The following is an 18,221-nucleotide window of genomic DNA, read 5'->3' on the forward strand; positions in this document are numbered from 1 at the left end:
AAATGGTGCCACCTGTTAAGCAGATCCAGGTTCCCATAGATCCCATACATTCCAGCTTTTGGCATTACAGCTTGCCATTTTTTTTTATATTTATGGAGCAGTCTTGTTGCTTTGTTTTGGTCAGGGATGGCATAAACTAATCCTTAAATATAAAGCTATGTAATGAGAATTTCTAATGGGACATGGGATGTCTCTTTTCTATGTTCTGTAAAATCCCATGTAAGTTTACAGCACCACATACATGTTTTGTAACAATAATTATACAAGTATGCCACTTCCTACCAGAAACATTCTCTTTTGTTTGTATGTCTGTGTCATTCTAGGACGTGTTGGGCAAGCAGTAGCACTACGTGCAAAGGCCTTTGGCTTTAGTGTTCTTTTTTATGACCCATACCTCTCAGATGGCATTGAACGTGCTCTTGGACTGCAGCGGGTGAGCACTTTACAGGACCTGCTATTTCACAGTGACTGTGTAACCCTGCACTGCAACTTGAATGAACACAATCATCATCTTATTAATGACTTCACCATTAAACAGGTAACTATCCAAATGTAGGTTGGGTGTAGTTTTATAATTACTGATTTTCTGCAAACTGTAAAGTTTCTCCATGTAAACATGCAAATTCAGATCTGTATTAATTTTCTCTTCCATCTGCTATTTCACTGTTTTGTTAAGCAGGTTTATATTTGGTTAAGAAATAGATGATATCTTATACAGTGTTATTTTTCATTCATTTTACTTGCTAATTTCTCTTTTGTGGAAATAGTGTGTTATGCTTGCTCGATTCATTGACATGTATTTAAAAGCACTTCTGTTGTATCTTCAGGTACATACATCCTCTTTATATTAGTAACAAAAGTTGCACTTCACTTTTATACTTCAATTACAGTTTGAGTTTCTGTATCCCTAACTTAAGGATCATGACTAACTGGCGACCCCTTGTGTTAATTCCTAATAGTTGCAGAATGTTTCCCTGATAATTGCTCACACTACAGTAGTAGGTTATTTGGGGAAAATAATATATAAAATGGATTTGGTCTTGGGATGAAGCATTCTAAAATTACTAAATACATAAACCATATCCAAATGTAGAACTGCAGCAATTGTTCTGTTTTGGAGAAATTCAGAAGGTAAACATTTTGGTTTTTGCATTCAATATTTATTTGCTGCCTCGAACCTTGGTATATATAATGTATTTTAAAAGGTGTAGCTTTTTTTAATGTATGAGTGTGGCAATTATATAAGTAAAAATGGTAATTTGAACTAAGAAATCCTGTACATTCATTTTGCATTGTTGGTGCTCTTTATACATTTATTGTATGAATTTGATAACACATAAAAGTTCTATGAAAGATATCTCTACTGAATTAAAATGATGATTGTTTGGCTTCTGAGAAATACCAAATACCTGCTATTCCCATGGACTTCATTGGGATTTCAGTATGAGTTGAGGATGCTCGACATCTCATAGGATCATGCCCTAATGTTAATGAGATGTAATAATAGATACTTTAATTGGACAATTGACTCTATGTAGAAAAATCCAAATAGAAGATCATCTGAGTTTAAAACTCGCAAAAGCTAGGAAATTCAGTGTGAAGGGAGCAAAGAAAGCTGTCCTCTGTCACGTCTTCATTCTAGACTTTTGTTCTGTTCAGTATAGATTCTTATACTACACTCATGTACATTATGATTACTCTTTCATTACATTATCATATAATACTGAGCAGAAAGGTCCTAGTATGTTAAGAAGCTCTGTGCGGGCAAACCCCTGCATCCACATGGAGAACCACTGAAATCTAGAAGACAGTTGACTTAATTTTTATATATATAAATTATCAAATTAGCTATCATTTTTATACCTACATATGCCATAGTTGGCCTATATGTCTTCAATGATAAAATATGCCACATTATGCAGTGTTGTGTGTTAATATAATGAAAAGGTCTCATTTATATATGCACAAAGGGGAAAGTTGCAACCTGAACTGCATGTTAATGGATCTTTTAAATTGAATATCCTTGAAATCTCTTTGAAAAGTTTAGGAAGGAGCCTCTCTTTCCTTGTTAGGCTGACTTAGCCTCTAAATTATTTGGTGTATTGCCCAGCCAGCACATTTGGCCTTCCATCTCCTGTGTAGCTCAAGTAAACTGAGTCCAGGGCAATGAGTGCTCAATGTTCTTTTCCTGAAGCAGAAATCATCTTTACCTGTTCATCACATTACAAATTTGTAAAGGAGACATTTTATTTATTGCAATATCTCTTGTGACTGCAATTATTATACACAGGATTAATTTAGGATAGCTGAAAAGAGGCATTCCTAATCTGCAACTACCATTGCAGTTGACTGTGACTCACGTAGCTCACTCCCTCTAGAATACAATTATACATCCACATTCTGTTTGGTTTTGATTTATCTTACTACTAGCTTTACAGCTGTATAAATAGCACTGGAGATGAAAAGTCAAGGAAGGTTTTTGTGGATGGAAAAGGGATTTGGGTGGTATCCACTATGATTAAAATTTCCAAGCTCTTTAGAGGATATATAAATGTTCTACACGATACTTAAGGCCAAATGCGTCCTGTCACTTTATGTGAGTGCTGAAGTGGGCAGTGCACACGTATGCTTCCCTGGAATCCGTAGATGTCCCCCTGCAGGGCTAAAAGACTGCTGGTGAGAGGGGTCAGACCATGGTTCGAGCGAGTGGATTGGCCAATATAGTACGTGAATTCTGTTAGGATCTTACCAGATACGCGTAAATCTTAGCTGTTTTGTTTCCAACCATCCTATCAAACGACTTTGAGGAGATTCCTTCCCTTGCTCTTTTTCCTTTAAATACTCCTACTGTGCATCAGTTTGGCATTTCAAGCCCAGGTGGTGTTAGTTGCAAAAGAGCAACTGATGATCCTGTAAAAATCCTTTGCGCGTTTAGAATAAGTTTTTAAAGTTCATTCATTATTCAAAAATCGTTTTTTGTTGTTTTTGTGATGATGGGATCAGCTCAAGATGGGGACTTGGGCACCCATCCTTATTAATGACTCCTATCCTGCAAACACTTCTACCGTGCTCATTTTGATGCATGGAAATGTTTTGTTCCTGGGGGCAATTCTATGTCATTGACTTCTGATGGGGAAACAAAGGGAAACTGCAAGAATGGTCATGCACCCCTCTCAGTCAATGCAGGCATGTCAGTTCGGGCACCTGGACCAGCCGGTAGAGACATAAATCACTGCCGGGGCGGTGGGGTTGGGCAGTCACGTATCTGTCCCTCTCACTTGCTATTGCAACATGCTCGGTGTGGAAGGGCAGGGCTTTGGTGTGTTTCTGAGGAGGTAGTTGTGGGGCAGGCTCTGTCCCCCTCAGGCAGAGCAGAATCTAGCAGCCTGCCTGCATAGTGAATTGTTCCCACTGTTCTTAGCGAATTCCCCCCAGGAGTTTAAAACAGTGTAAAAGTTTTAAGGCTCCTTTACATTGCTAAGTGGTGTAAAGGACAGAATGGCATCATAAATGCTTATAGATGCTTTAGTGATTAGAGCTGGTCTAAATTTTTGGACTGAAAAAATGTCGGATCAAAATGTGCTCCATGAACTGTTTGCTGCTGACATTTCTGGAGATGGTCAGTAGCTAATATAAATTGTTACTTTGATTCCTCAGCCCTCACTTGCTCTTCAGTTGCCTGTGATGTAACACTGAGCATATGGCTGCATATATTTTTTGACTAATAACTAGAATTAAAGGGTCAAACCTAGCTATATTACTATTAGAGGGGGTTTGGAGATTTCCTCCAATGCTCCCCACTCCCATTCTCCATCCATTGTATTGTAGTTTAAATAAATTACTAAAATAATTGAAACCAGGATGATTATATTGCGTATTTTGACAAATAAAACATGCAGAATTTTACAGAATTTAAAATATTGTGCGCAGAACTTTAAATTTTAGTGGTGTAGAATTTTTAATATTTTGGCACAGAATTCCCCCAGAAGTAATATTTGCAGGGTTGGGGCCTATGTATGGGACACATGCTATGGATCCTTAAGTATTGGTGTTGATTGACCTGAGACCCTGAAGTCTTTATTCCCACCTTCATTCTAGGCTATCATCTTTCTAATTTAAATCTCCATTTTGTGTTCATGTTGCGATTACATTATGACATGAAGTCTTGTAGCTGAGACTGAGTGTGGAGGACCATAATGCTAATCTGAGCAACGCAGTTTATAGCCTCTTGCCAAAGCTCACAGCATTCCCAGCCAATACCATTCCAGTGCCTTTTAATTGAATAAAACAAGAATTTCCTGGGTCTTGATTTGAAAAGTCTCATGGGGAGGGGGAAGTGAGTTTAAGTATCAGCAGTAAATAAAGTATAAATCTTCTACATCTTGTTAACTAAATCAAAAAGTCTTGGAAGATGCAAAATCATTGAGTTTTCTAAAAGATCCATTTAGCCTTTCATTTGCATAAAAGTTTAAAACCCACAAAATGTGATTTTGTTTAGCAGTGTGCAATAGCTTCCGTCTCGTACAATTTCACAGTGAAATAAAAAAATAAAATAAAACAATCTGTCAGCTTCATTTGCATGTTTACTTCTTCTGGTCGTGTACTGCACAGTATGTAAAGCATTGGTTCTGTTACAAGACACCCTACTTATAAGAAACAAAACGTTATAAGTGCTGTGAAATATTATTTTACATTTGAAGCATCAAATTTTGTGGTACTTTCCAATGGAAAGGGAAGATAACTGGTGATAGGTTAATCCAGTTGAATAGCCTTTGTTGTAATGGATGCTTCCTTTGAGTAAATAATAATGCCACAACGATTTTATTTCATTTATTTTTATTTCATCATCCTTGTTTTTAACTTTCCCTAGATGAGACAAGGGGCTTTCCTGGTCAACACAGCTCGAGGTGGGTTAGTAGACGAAAAAGCACTTGCACAGGCCCTGAAGGAAGGAAGGATACGAGGGGCAGCCTTAGATGTACATGAGTCAGAACCATTCAGGTGCTTTTCCTTTTTTTTTATTTTTATTTTTTTTTATATTTTGTTCACTTTCTTATTTTTAAGTATTAGTGCATGATGCATCCAACAGCAATGAAGCAAAGAAGCGTTCCTTCCACCTAGTAGTTGAATCCTCCTTAGTAAAGCAATATGCATCTGTGCAGCTCTGGATTAATGCAAATGCAGATGGAGCTTTTGTACACAGTCAGGAGGGAGCAGAAAAAAAGTTAAATACAAGATTTAAAAAAATGTAATGGGGGGTAATTCAGTAGTGAAATGCACTGCCCTGCACCAAGAACCCAAGTTCAAAGGCTGGGCATGGCCTTGTGCCTCACGGCCTGGAAAAGAACACACTCCTCTCCTGTCATTGATAGGAGGAAGGCCTGGCCAGCTCTCCCTGCCAGAGGAAAGTTAGTGGTGGTATAAGTACTCTTCAGTAAGGTGGGGGGAATTGAGATTTTTTTGGAAAAACTATCCTTTTATGAAGGTGTATGGGTGTGACCTTGACACCTCCTTGCATAGATTTCGTATCCATCCAGATTCTCTCTACTGGGTACCTGAGAATTATAAGCAGGCAAGTTTGTGGAATTGAGAGAGATGACCAGAGTCCAGATATTTTTGCTACCATTAGTAGAGTTGGTGACACTCTATTTAGTTTGCTGAATACCATTAGGAAGTCCACAGTTGCAGCCACAAATGTACCAGTGTCTCCAGTTAGTAGTTTTGGTGGTATGATTTAAACACAGAAAATACCATTACAGTCTTTCTATGAGTCCTGAGCCTGACCTCTGAGTTTGAGAGTGGTTTGCAATGGATTAAACCTAGGAACTGACAATCGTGCAGTTGCTGGATGCAGACAGGAAGAAGCCTGTATTTCTTATTAGATGGTTTAAACTTCTACAATCCTCATAACTCTTTGAAGAGGAACAGATTCAGGACTTGAGGATAGGTTATAGAGACATCTGGTTTGTGATTTTCCTCTCATCAGATGTCTGAGACATCTGAGAGAACCCTTTTACAAATGGTGATAAAGGGTCCTTCCCTGTGTAGTCTTTGCATCTGTAGTATACAGGATGCCACACCAAAAAAAAAAATTCTTATTCTGGCCCTGCATTTGTTTACTTCTAAGTGTAACCATTACAACAGAGCAATACCGTGAGCAAAACCACAGTCTAATATCCATGGGGCAAAATTCTGCTTTCAAATATCCCCATTCCTGCCATCAGATCTGCACAAGCAAATCCTTGCACCCACAAGAAGCCCCATTGACTAGAGTGGGGAGTCCCTATAGGTTCAGGGGTCCATCAACATAGATTTAAGTGCAAGATCAGGGCCATAGTTTCCTTGGGCTTCAGTGTGTGTTGTCTGAGGACAACATTTAGTCCGTAGAGACTAACCGTTGTTGTGCAAATATTATATTGGAGAAAGTTTTGGCAGGTATTTTAAACTAGAGATGAAGTCTGTCACTTTAAGAATTTCTGCCAACTCTGAGAGCAGACTTCTCTCTAAAAATATTTACTCTCCTCTTGTTGCAAGTAACACTTCAAGATTATTATAACTGAAAGAAATTGGAGGGGGAAAGTGTCACTATTTTCTCCGTTTTAGTTTGTACATTTGACAGCACTTTTTGTATAGTCGGTTTCATTGCTTCCCCTGGATAGTCAGTCAGTTAGTCCATCTCTAGTATTGTTAGGTGGGTTTTTCACACTGCAACAGGAGAGAGAAACTAATTAAAAACAGGAACATGTGAAATAGGAAAAAATTGTCAGGGGGATACAGACAAGTGTATTACCTGGAACTAATTTCAACTCCTTTTTTTTTAATTGAATAGATTTCAAGCTAACAGTGTCTCTTTAAAGAAACAAAGCTTTGTTTAGGGGTGTACAAATGATGATAAATTTTGTCATAATGGACCCAAATTGAGTCATTTCTTGAACCGATGTTGGGGTTGGGCTCACCGTATCCTTTTCTCTATCTGAGTGTGAGTGGCACTGGACAGAATCTAGTGCTGCTTTTTCTTTTATGCCACCCCTTGAGTCCAAGGAGAATAGTTGTTACTTACACAACTAGAAATATATCAAATTAACTGTAAAATTAAAAACAAATCCACCCCAAAAGTATTGGTACAGTTCATCCTGTGGTTGTAGCTGTTAATTCTAAAAATATGCAAAAATCCCCTCATTCCCCATTCCCCCCCAAACGTGTATTTTTGTCATTTGATCTTGTTTTAAAATTTCATTTAGCTTTAGTCAGGGTCCATTGAAGGATGCACCAAACCTGATCTGTACCCCACATGCAGCCTGGTACAGTGAACAAGCTTCAATTGAGATGCGGGAGGAAGCAGCACGAGAGATCCGTAGGGCTATCACAGGTACTCACTTCCCATACTTGTTCCTTCACTGAATATTTTCTTGATTAAACAAATATATCGATTTTTCTCTTTGTTGGAGTTTTCGAAATTAAGGTGGGCCAAACTGGGTTTTCTTTACCTCTTCAAGCAAGGAGGAGTTGCCCACCAACTCTGCCCAGCGCTACTAATTGTTTTGGTACATTGCAGTAATAAACAGAAGTAATGAGACAGGAAATAATTATTTTTAGGGCAGTCAATTAAAAAAAATAGTTGCAATTAATTTTTTAATCGAATTAATTTGTTTTGAGTTAATCGGTTGAGTTAACTGCCGTTAATTGACAGCCCTAATTATTTTTCCAAATGATTTAGAGTGTACCCTGTCACCAAAATCACCCTCTTTTTCTTGCTGGAGGTGTCTAGTGACCTTTTCCATGGTTTTTCTTCAGGTCTGAAGCCACCCTTTTGTAGCCTTTCTTAGCTGTCCTCTGACACTTACCATCATCGGTGCTGTTTCTTTTGTTCTATTCTCTCTTGGCTTCTCTCTACCTTCCACAATTCATCCAAGTCTGTATTTAAATGCATCTTGGATTCCAGCATCTGAAGGGGTAATTTTCGAGGATAAAAAAATCACTTCAACTCTGAGTTCCTAATAACTCCAGTATCACAGCAAACCATGTAAATGTTAACTGTTTATATAGGAAAAATCTGTCAAACCTTCAATACGAAATACTAATAAAATAAGGAGAAGTTTGGGCAACTTGGTTTCAATTTGAATCCCATAGAGTCCAAAATAAACGGTGGCGTTTTGTGTGCTGGAAAAGGTTTCACTAATCACTGCTGTCAGTTCTTTAGAATTTAGTAATTTTTTTTGTCTCTGTGCAGTTCAGATTTGAGTGCTCTGCAGATATTAAGACCCATCTATTTCACTTGCACAGTGGTTGAGTGCCAACACATTTCTGTGCAATTCAGGAAACTCTGCTGGCGGGGATTCTAGTGCCATAAATTAATGGAGGTTGGGTTTTTTGCATAAGAGTTACATTCTTGATCTCTGGGATAGGATGTGCAAACCACCTTACATTTCTAGGATGGCCAATCAGTGAGACAGCATTGGTGGTGGCAGTCGTTCTTAGGTCTGGGGTATGGGATATGAATCAGTTAGCTAAACAGAGGAACCAGGTGGTCATATATTAAAAGTTTACAATAGCCCACACACAAATGTGCATGGGAAAGGCTCTGGAACAGGATGGTTGTAATATCAAAGTTAGAAAGCATTGATTTATATTAAAGCTGTTGTCACTTTAACCTTTTGCACATCGTTTGTAGTAAGATTAAAATGAAGCCAACATTAGGGTGTTGAGAAGACATTGGATTTCAGCAGAACAAGTGTAGAAAAGATACAGAAAGTATGGGGTGAAATTGAGTAGATGAAAGCCATGGGAGGGGGAGAGAGAGAGAGAATAATTGGAAAAAGACCATATAATAAATGACTGCATGTCTCAGTAATATGCGTGCCATCTGAAGATAAACACATTCAGATTTGAAAAAAAAAATACTAGTGTCGTTGTGCTGTAGAAAAAAGTACAAAGGAATAAGCATGGGTAAGGAAAAAAACCTAACGCCCACAGAACATGAATGTAGATCAGCTCTGAAAAAAGGGAGTGTGACACAGAAAAGTCAAAGTCACAAGTCGAAAGAAGATTGCAAAATACATTTAAAATAAACTACAGTCCAAAATAAATGTTAGCAAAGGGGACTGATGTCTAAATGGCAGCCAGGCTAATCTATTGATTGGAAAAGATCAATATATGAAATTAAATGAATCTTTTGTCTCAGAATTCCCCAAAAGGAGGATGCATGCAGGATAGGTGCCAAAAAAAAAAAGAGACAGGATCCAGTCCAGGTCCCATTAAAGTCAATGGAAATACAATCATTTACTTCAATGGGAGCGGGATTAGTAACATCTACTTTACAGCAGGGAACCAAGATCATCCCAAAACTGATGTTCAAGAATCTGATACAGCACTCATTGAAATGATTTGGGAGGAGTCTTTCCATTTTCTTCAGTTAATGTTACATCTGGCCCTAAAAAGCTGAAGAGTTGTAACTTGAAGGCTGCATGAAGTCTAAGCAAATATGCTGAAGGAAGTGGTTAGAGAGAGCAATCATCAGATGTGCTTAAATTTTCCTTTAGAGATGTAGGAAATACTTGGCGACTGAGAGATGAAAATGTGCTATGGATATTTAAGGAGGAATTTGAGTAAGAAAGAGGGTAAATAAGAGGCCGGGGTGAAATTCTGATTCCTTTCAAGTCCATGGCAAAACTCCCATTGACTGCAATGGAAGTATGATTTCATCCCAGATTTTCAGAAGTGTATGTTCGCTATTACCGGGACAGATGCAGGAAGAAAAGGTCAGAGACTGAGAGAAGAAGACTGCAGTGTTAGAGCCGAAGGACAGTCAGAATATGGATACAGGTTTTTGCAATTTAGGAAGGATGGACTTTAGAGATGACACAGGTAAAAGAGTGACAGGATTTAGCAAGAGGCTGGATGTGGGAGAGAGTAATCAAAAGCAACCCAGAGATTTATAATATGTGTTGTTATTTATACCATATCGTATACTTAAACTTTATTATTTAGTATACATGATACAACATGAAATAAAACATGGATATATTTCCTACCCATTCTCTAGGTCGTATTCCAGACAGCCTGAAAAACTGTGTTAACAAAGATCATTTGACTGCAGCTACACCCTGGGCCAGCATGGATCCAGGAGTTGTTCATCCAGAGCTTAATGGTGCTGCATACAGGTAAGGATACTTAAATAGAAAAGGAAATGTCTCTTTATCTCAGAGACAACTATTCCAGCTTAAAGAAAAGTCACCATTTAATAAAAGGGTTTTGTGAAATTATTGTTGGATTAGACCTGTGTGTGTGTGTGTGTGTGTGTGTGTGTGTGTGTATATAGAGCGAGAGAGAGAGAGATTTTTATTACTATATAATTGCTACATACATGATTATGATTGACTGAAATCAGTGATGAAATGAGTCAGTATGCTTCTATTCATTACCTCTTCAGAAGGCACCAATGCCAATGTTTGGAACAGGGCAGATGGTATGTGAAAGGGAAGTAATCTTGACTGGCTGCAATCAGTTCAGTGGAAGCTAATGTTCATTTTGCTGAAGGTGGTAATATGGCTGTAAGCCACAGCAGGGTTACGTTAATAAGCTATTGGTACACATCTTAGTTGCTTTTAACCCCTTAAGATGTGTATAAAAAGCCCACCAATGCACTTTCTGGAGTAGCTCTTTGCTATTATAATCGTATATGGAGAGAGTGTTGTCTTAATTGTACATTTCATTTATTTTTTAAATGTTCTTTGCAAAGCATTTTTGGGACTAGTCAGTATATCCTCCCGCTGTAAGTAGTAGTTCATAGTACCTTGATAAGATAAAATAGGCAGAAGTTTATAAATATTATTTCACTACCATTTTGAATATCTCTATTGTTTGCTTAGTTTATCTCTTTTGTAAATTCCTGGGACTGTTTTGACGGCTTTTTTCCGTCTCTTTATCTGCTGATGCCTTAACAGTGGCTGTTCATGGCTCCAAACCAATTTCAAGCTATTTACTTTTATAAAAAGCAGATGCCCAGTCTTGCAACTCCTAGTTTAGATTTTACACTATGAATTGGGTTGAAAGTGGTTTACAAGGTCACGAAACTGCTGCTGTGAAGCAGTGTCTTGAGGGAGGGGGCAGTTCAAAACTGTCATAATTCTCCTTCAGTCCTTCACTTTTTTTCCTTATCTTTCCCCAGCTTCCTTTCCTCCCACATGCTCCAAGGGCTGTTTATTTTCTTTGCCCTCCCTATCAGCATTTTCCCTCCCTCATAATGAGTGAAGGGATGTTGTGTGTGTATGTCTGTGTGTGTCAGTGATGAAGCCCTAGCTGTACACCAGCACAGTTGTAACATCATCCGAAATATCCAAGTGACTAATCAGAATGTAGCTTTGGGCTGACAGGACCATGTCCTGAAAGATAGATAGGTATTTGAAATCCATTGGGACCTACGTACCTAAATACCTTCAGGAACCAGGTCTCAGGGTCCAATGCCATCATCTATATATTGGCAAGTATTCTGTGCTTCAAGGAAAATATTAACTTTGTTTCGATCAAAATCTTGATATATACATACAGATCAGAACAATTTGTAATTTATTTATTTTTGTTAAATGTGCCTATCCATTGCTCTAAGTACAAGAATACAACATATCAAAGAATAAAGCTATTTTTACTTGCCTCGACAGAAAATTAAGCATAGGTGTAACTGTATGCATGGAATAATTTCGTTTAGAGGATAGTTAAGCACATTCATAAGACTTGACAGGAACAGAGCTTTAATATGTATTTAATTGGAGTAATATTTTTAGGAACAGGAAAATTGAGAGTTCATGCATTCATTTTTTTTTCTTCAAACGCGTGGTAAAAATTTAAAACATTTCACAACTTCATTTGCCAGTTTCAAAGGAAAATTTGTAATATTTCCATAAATACAAACAGCTTTTGCATTTAGTTAAGATTTGCTAAATTCAGTAGAGAGGGCAATACTACTGAGTGATTGAGAAGAAAGTACTGTACAATTTCTTAATTTGGAGGAAGGTTTCTGAAATTACTTGATCAATCGTATCTGTACAAACCAATGTAGGATATTCTTTAAGAAATGCCAATGGGAACAATTTCCATATTGGTTATGGTGATACAAAAACATATGGATTTGAAACTGAGACTTTATGAAATAATTAATTTCAGTAACAGTCCTTGCTAGTTTTAAATTCCATGCTGCTTTTAACACAAAAGTTAAATTGGTGGTTTGAAACAAGTATTTCTGTCTTATCTTCTTTTTCCAGTGTGAGACTTTCATTCAGCCAGTTGAGTTGTGCAGTCTTTCACTAGGAGCATGATTTTTCAGATGTGCTAAAAAACATGTGGATAAGAATGTGGATGATCATTTATATGTATAAAATGCAAATATGGTGGACTAAAACTAACAAGAACATTTAATCCTGGAAATATCATTATTTGAATAGTGATAAGGGATAGAACTCCTAAGTGAATCAAATCTGTTGTTATTACAAGCAAATAAGAACATTCAGCGATTACCAGCTGAACATAATCCAGATCAAATGCCTTTTGAAAGTCATAATATCCTGCAGAAAAGAAATCTCTCATTTATTGTATGCTAAACATGAATAGTTGGTCTGTTAAGAAGGTCAGGCAAAGAGGACTGTAGTTACTCTTCCAGAAGCAAAGATTAATGATGTTCCGAGAAGTTTGATGAATTATGCAAGAGAAATGGGAAGGAACCAACCTATATGTAATAGTCTGAGTTCTCAGGTAAAGTAGAGGCATACACTGCGGTGTATTATTGTTGTATATTCATTATTGGACTACTTATTAAATAATACACCTCTGCTTACTGTGACACAAAGTGCAAGATACAGCCAGATACATTGACATGGCCCACAGTAGAGACAGAAATCATGCAGTTTACAGATGTTGAAATGTCTTCTGCCTTCAAACAGATACAAGACAAGAATAGCATAACCATACTTTAGATATTGTTGTGACCTATACTGGAATAAATTATACAATGAATAGCATGTTAAAGAGTATTTAAAGCGTGATTCACACACTCTGCCTGGAAGAGAGAATCTTTACTTAGATTATAAACGCTTTGGGATGGAGACATTCTCTTGTCACGTGTTTTTACAGCACCTAGCACAATAAGCCTGGGGCCTCTAGGTGCTACTACAATGTAAATAATAATAAAGTGGATTAAACTGAAAATGGATCAGCAGTTGATTGTTAATCCCAGGTCAGAAGGTTAGAGATTTTGGTATAAAGTGCTATGTGGCGGGGAGCAGATTGACAGAGGTGAGATTAGCTACATCTTGGTTCTGCTGGGGCAATTAGATTAGTTTGACACAATTACCTGGCTTGTTTTTTGGATTATTGATGCCAGAGGTGAAGGGTTGGGAGAGAGGGACTGTAAAGCTCTGGATAGAATGCATCTGCTGATTAACAGTGTAAGAGAGAATGAAACAGTGAAGCAAAGAGGGCTACAAATGCCAGATGCATATATAAAATGACTGCTGAATTTACATGGCATGTGTTTAAAGGTAAGATTGATTAAAAGGTTGGAATAACCCTGTTATAGTTAAATCAGGGGAAATAAAGTAACGAGACAGAATTTATCAAAAGATCATGGCAAAATAAATTGAGGGTACAGGAGCAGTATTAGTGAGGCAAAGTGTAGCATCAGCAAAGAGACATGTTATCAGTATTTTGGTTGATATAATGCACAGTTTAGATTCAGGACAAAAGAGTAATTGTATGACTCTTGGATGTTAGATTTATAGGAAACATTTTTCTGGTAAGAGGGGTTGAAGGTCAGAATTTGGATCACAGGACAGTTTATTACCCAGTATTATTTGGGATTACTGTGCAAACACTAAAGGTGATGTGATATTCTGCAGGCAATGCATGATTTTCTCCACAGAGTTTGAAACAAACCAAGTTCATAACAAAGCTGTGATTAGTAGAGACTCCTGACCTAGAACCTATATGGTTTAAATGGTAGAGGCTTTCTGGAAGGAAATTTTCTGTGAAGAGAACACAACTTTGGAATTTGCTCCCTTCCTGATTTGTCGAGACCAGATTTGTTGACTGAGTGGGCATGTTGACAGGACAGTGTATTTCCATGAGTATTTGAGGAATCGGCAGATTGTGAGGGGTTGATGTTGGAAGCTGGAGAACCTTTGTTGCAAGGGCTGCTATGTTGGGGGTGTCTTTTAATTTGAGAATTATTGTCCTCTCATGGTATGTATTTTACTTTTTGTACAAAACACAATTGAATAAACCCTTTTCAAAATTAAATATGAATAAATAAAACAGTACCCAGTTGTAAGGTATTCATAGGCTTTGAAGCAAATTTGACTTAATAAGATTCAAATTGCAGTACTGAAAGTAGGAACTAATTTCATTTGCAGTTGCCAATTAGTTCTAGAATAAACTCTCTGGAGGGGCAGAGTAGCGCTCTGTAAATTAACACTTGCAGAGTTCCATGGAAGGTACCCTGTTGGGTGTGAGTGGGGGATGAGGAATTAAATTTGTTGGCCTACAGATGGTATGATCCTCTAAATCAACAGATATCCCAACATTAGGAACAACATTATCATCTATGGAAGCCTCCACCAAAGTGACCAGGGCAACAGATGATAACTTCCTGGCCTACCATGTCCTCCGCAAAAGCCATTCAGAGCTTTAGTTGTATGGTGTTTGTGATGGGAATCTTCTATGGGATTCAGGTGATGAAGTAGAAAAGCTGCTTGCATTCTGCTTCCCCTCCTCTGAGTTTGCTGGCCAGTGGAGCCAAATTCCACCCTGATATTTAGAAAAGTTTCAATAGGCTCCAGTTGTAATTCCTGCCTTTTAAGTCTAAATGAGTAATAGGCCTGCAGATTATGTGGCTGCTTTTAAAATAAGCATTAAGGCCCTTGGGTAACAAAATGCTAGTTGAAGACAACAAAAGACAAGTGCATGTTTTTATGATTGGAGTGGGAGAGAGAATTATAGGATACAATACGTGGCTGGTATGAGATAACCCCTAAAGGTGAATCGTAGGCATTTGGCTGAAGAATAACATTTTTTTGGTAACCTCACAAAAGAGGCTAGACATATATAGCTGTTGTTTAAATGTCAGCAGCACAGAATCTAGAGATCATGAGCTGCAGATTCACCATGTTCGGTGTCCTGATAATATCACAGCCACCATAAAACCAGACTGAAAATGTTCATCTCTTCCAGACCTCTACAATATTTAACCTTGATGCTTGTCCATAAAAAGTAACAGCACTGAAGAACTTTTCACAGTTCTTTATTTGGGACCCCCATTCCTTCCCACATACCGAAGGTCTCTAGCAAGTTTGAAGTTCAAAAACCAAATCAAGTTTTTAGGGCCTGATTTTGCCACCCTTAGACTGAATAGAGCCTTACTCCATGAGTAGTCCCATTCGTTTAAATGAGGCTACTCATAGGCTAAGATATTCCACCGTGTTTTATAACACAGTCCTAGCTGGCTAAGTTTGTACGTTTATTTTAAAAGAAAGACATTGTTTCAGATTCACATGATCTTGAAACCCATTCAACTGATTTCAAAACTTTACAAAAGAATCCTTTGGTATGCTTCAGTCCCAAAGGAGAAATTCAGACAAGCCATGACGAAAGGAAAATAAGGAGATAGGGTCATGGCACCCAATGAAGTCAATGGTAAGACTCCCAGTGACTGTGAAGGGTGAGGATCATAACGTCAGAGCGGAATGGATCTTTCCATTATTGTTTTTGATACGTATGTTGTCACTCATGCTGTCAGATGAACCAGCAAGCCAGGAATCTGAAGGGATTAGCAAATTCCCATTTCTAATCTGGTTAAAGTAAAGCGTTGATTATCTTATTAACAACACCTGCATATGATGCCATCATCCTGAGCTTTACATACACAAAACAAAAATCGTTGCCATTCTCCTTGAAGATGGCACAATTCCTGGGCCAGGTGGGCTTTGCCATCAGCCATCTCTGAATTTTAATTGTTCTCATTTTCCTCTCTTAGCAGGTATCCCCCAGGTGTTGTAAGCGTGGCTCCAGCTGGCATACCTACGGCAGTAGAAGGAATAGTTCCCAACCCCATGTCTTTATCACACGGCCTTCCTGCTGTGGCCCATCCACCACATGCTCCTTCCCCCGGCCAAACAGTCAAACCAGAAGCTGATAGAGACCACCCAAGTGACCAATTGTAGCCTAAGAAAACAGCATTCCCAACATTGGAGATTTCAACTTCAGAGAGTGTATGGAAAAAATCTGGATTTTGAATAAAGGCAAAACCATGAACTTACAGGAGGAGACAATAATTGTTTTAGAAACTGGTCCAATATACAGTATACAAGGAAAAGGTGGGAGACAAAAAGAAGATTCGGAAACGTTTTTTCCTCCGTATAAATTGTAGTTTGTCCCTGTCCAGTGGACTGATTCACTGTTTCTGTGTCCTATGGGTTCTTTGTTAAGCAAGAGAAGTTAGTAGTTAATTATATCATGAATGTACTTGTCTGTGTACAGTTTTTAGAACATTAAAAAGGGTTTGTTTTGCTTAGCTGTCAACAAGGAAAAAACACATAAGGGAGGCATTCAACAAACCAATTTTGAGATTAAAATCCTTTCTTTTATATGTTAAAACATGCCCAAAAATGAGGCAGTTGGCAAACTTCTCAGGACAATGAATTTTTCCCATTTTTCTTTCTACGCCACACAGTGCATTGTTTTTTCTACCTGCTTGTCTTATTTTTTAGAATGATTTAGTAAACAAAAGAAAAAACAGTTTCTCCTTATTTTGGCATGAATTCCCTTATTTCAAAATGAAGACAACATTGCAAAGAGATTTTGAGGAAAAAAAAGGTTTTGTATAAACAAGCATTGTGCTTTTTGTCACCAGTTAAAGTATATATTATTGGTGGTTTGCGAAAAAGGCACTAGACTACTGAAAAGTAGCAGCATTTCATTGCCTACATTGATTCCTTCCTGGTAATGTGGTAGGCTAGCAATATTTTTGGTTAAAATCATGTTTGTGACTGTAACCATTTGTATGAATTATTTTAAAGAAATAAAAATCCCAGACAAATATCATATGTGTAAAAATTTTTATTTCTAGTAACTGTTTATTCAACTTTTATTAGGTTTCTTAGATGTAATTTTTTAAAGGATGCTGTCAAGTATTTCATTTCTAGCTTTACTTTGTTCTCCATTGTTTGTAATACCCTCTTGGGAGCTTGAAAAATAAAAATTCTTTCCATGCCATTTTTCCCCTTTCCATTTCATAAATGTTGATCTTTACCCTGTGTTTCTAATGAAGTTTGAAATTAAGATAGCTTTTGATTTACTTCCTCGTTTTGTGCACCAGCATCATCAGCTACAGTATGGTAACAATATTTATTATGCTGTTGAGACAGCAGAGGGGGCCCAAGAGTAACAAAATAATAAACTTCTTTTGTGGAAGTTCTACATAAACACTGTGTGTTGTTTGGTTTCTTTTACTCTATGATCATGGAAAGGTGTGGCATGACAAAATTACATTGAAAACCCTGCCGATACGTCCTTCAAAACTGCAGAACCATTTTAAGGTATGTTGGATTTTGGGTGGAGCCACTTGGCCTTTACTTCGATATTGTTTTCAGGTGTCCTCTTATCTTGTATGCTTTTGTTTTTAGCTACTGCAGGAAGCAAACTCAGAATGGTAGGAAGCAAATCTTAAAAGTAATCTTCCTTAAACCATATCTGTTTTATTTATGGAGCCTTATTCTCTGCAAACATGTAAGAACATAAGAACAGCCATACTGGGTCAGACCAAAGGTCCATCTAGCCCAGCATCCTGTCTTCCAACAGTGGCCAGTACCAGGTGCCCCAGAGGGAATGAACAGAACAGATAATCATCAAGTGATCCCTCCCCTGTTGCCCATTCCCAGCTTCTGACACCATCCCTGCCCATCCTGGCTAATAGCCATTGATGGACCTATCTTCCATGAACCTTACCTAGTTCTTTTTTTTAACCCTATTATAGTCTTGGCCTTCACAACATCCTCTGGCAAAGAGTTCCACAGGTTGACTGTGCATTGTGTGAAAAAATACTTCCTTTTGTTTGTTTTAAACCTGCTGCCTATAAATTTCATTTGATGACCCCTAATTCTTGTGTTATGAGATGGAGTAAATAACACTTCCTTATTCACTTTCTCCACACTATTCAAGATTTTATAGACCTCTATCGT

The 18,221-nt window shown here is 37.8% G+C and overlaps 1 protein-coding gene across 50 annotated transcripts in view; it reads left to right on the top strand.

Moving 5' to 3' along the window:
• CTBP1 (C-terminal binding protein 1) overlaps window positions 1–17,082 on the top strand; it is a 416,680-nt gene extending 399,598 nt beyond the window's left edge. For 22 of the 50 annotated variants that reach the window (XM_065597190.1, XM_042855560.2, XM_065597166.1 and 19 more), the window contains 5 exons: window positions 324–538; window positions 4,871–5,001; window positions 7,242–7,369; window positions 10,043–10,160; window positions 16,019–17,082. In XM_065597190.1, the coding sequence (XP_065453262.1) occupies window positions 324–538; window positions 4,871–5,001; window positions 7,242–7,369; window positions 10,043–10,160; window positions 16,019–16,205 (779 nt within the window). In that variant the 3' untranslated portion in view covers window positions 16,206–17,082. The remainder of the gene's footprint in view (window positions 1–323; window positions 539–4,870; window positions 5,002–7,241; window positions 7,370–10,042; window positions 10,161–16,018) is intronic. The other 28 variants (XM_065597194.1, XM_065597169.1, XM_065597193.1 and 25 more) reach the window with 3 other exon arrangements.
• The last annotated feature ends 1,139 nt before the right edge of the window (window positions 17,083–18,221 follow it).

This window comes from Chrysemys picta, chromosome 5 (genome assembly GCF_011386835.1).
Source record: "Chrysemys picta bellii isolate R12L10 chromosome 5, ASM1138683v2, whole genome shotgun sequence".
NCBI classification, from domain to species: Eukaryota; Metazoa; Chordata; order Testudines; family Emydidae; genus Chrysemys; species Chrysemys picta.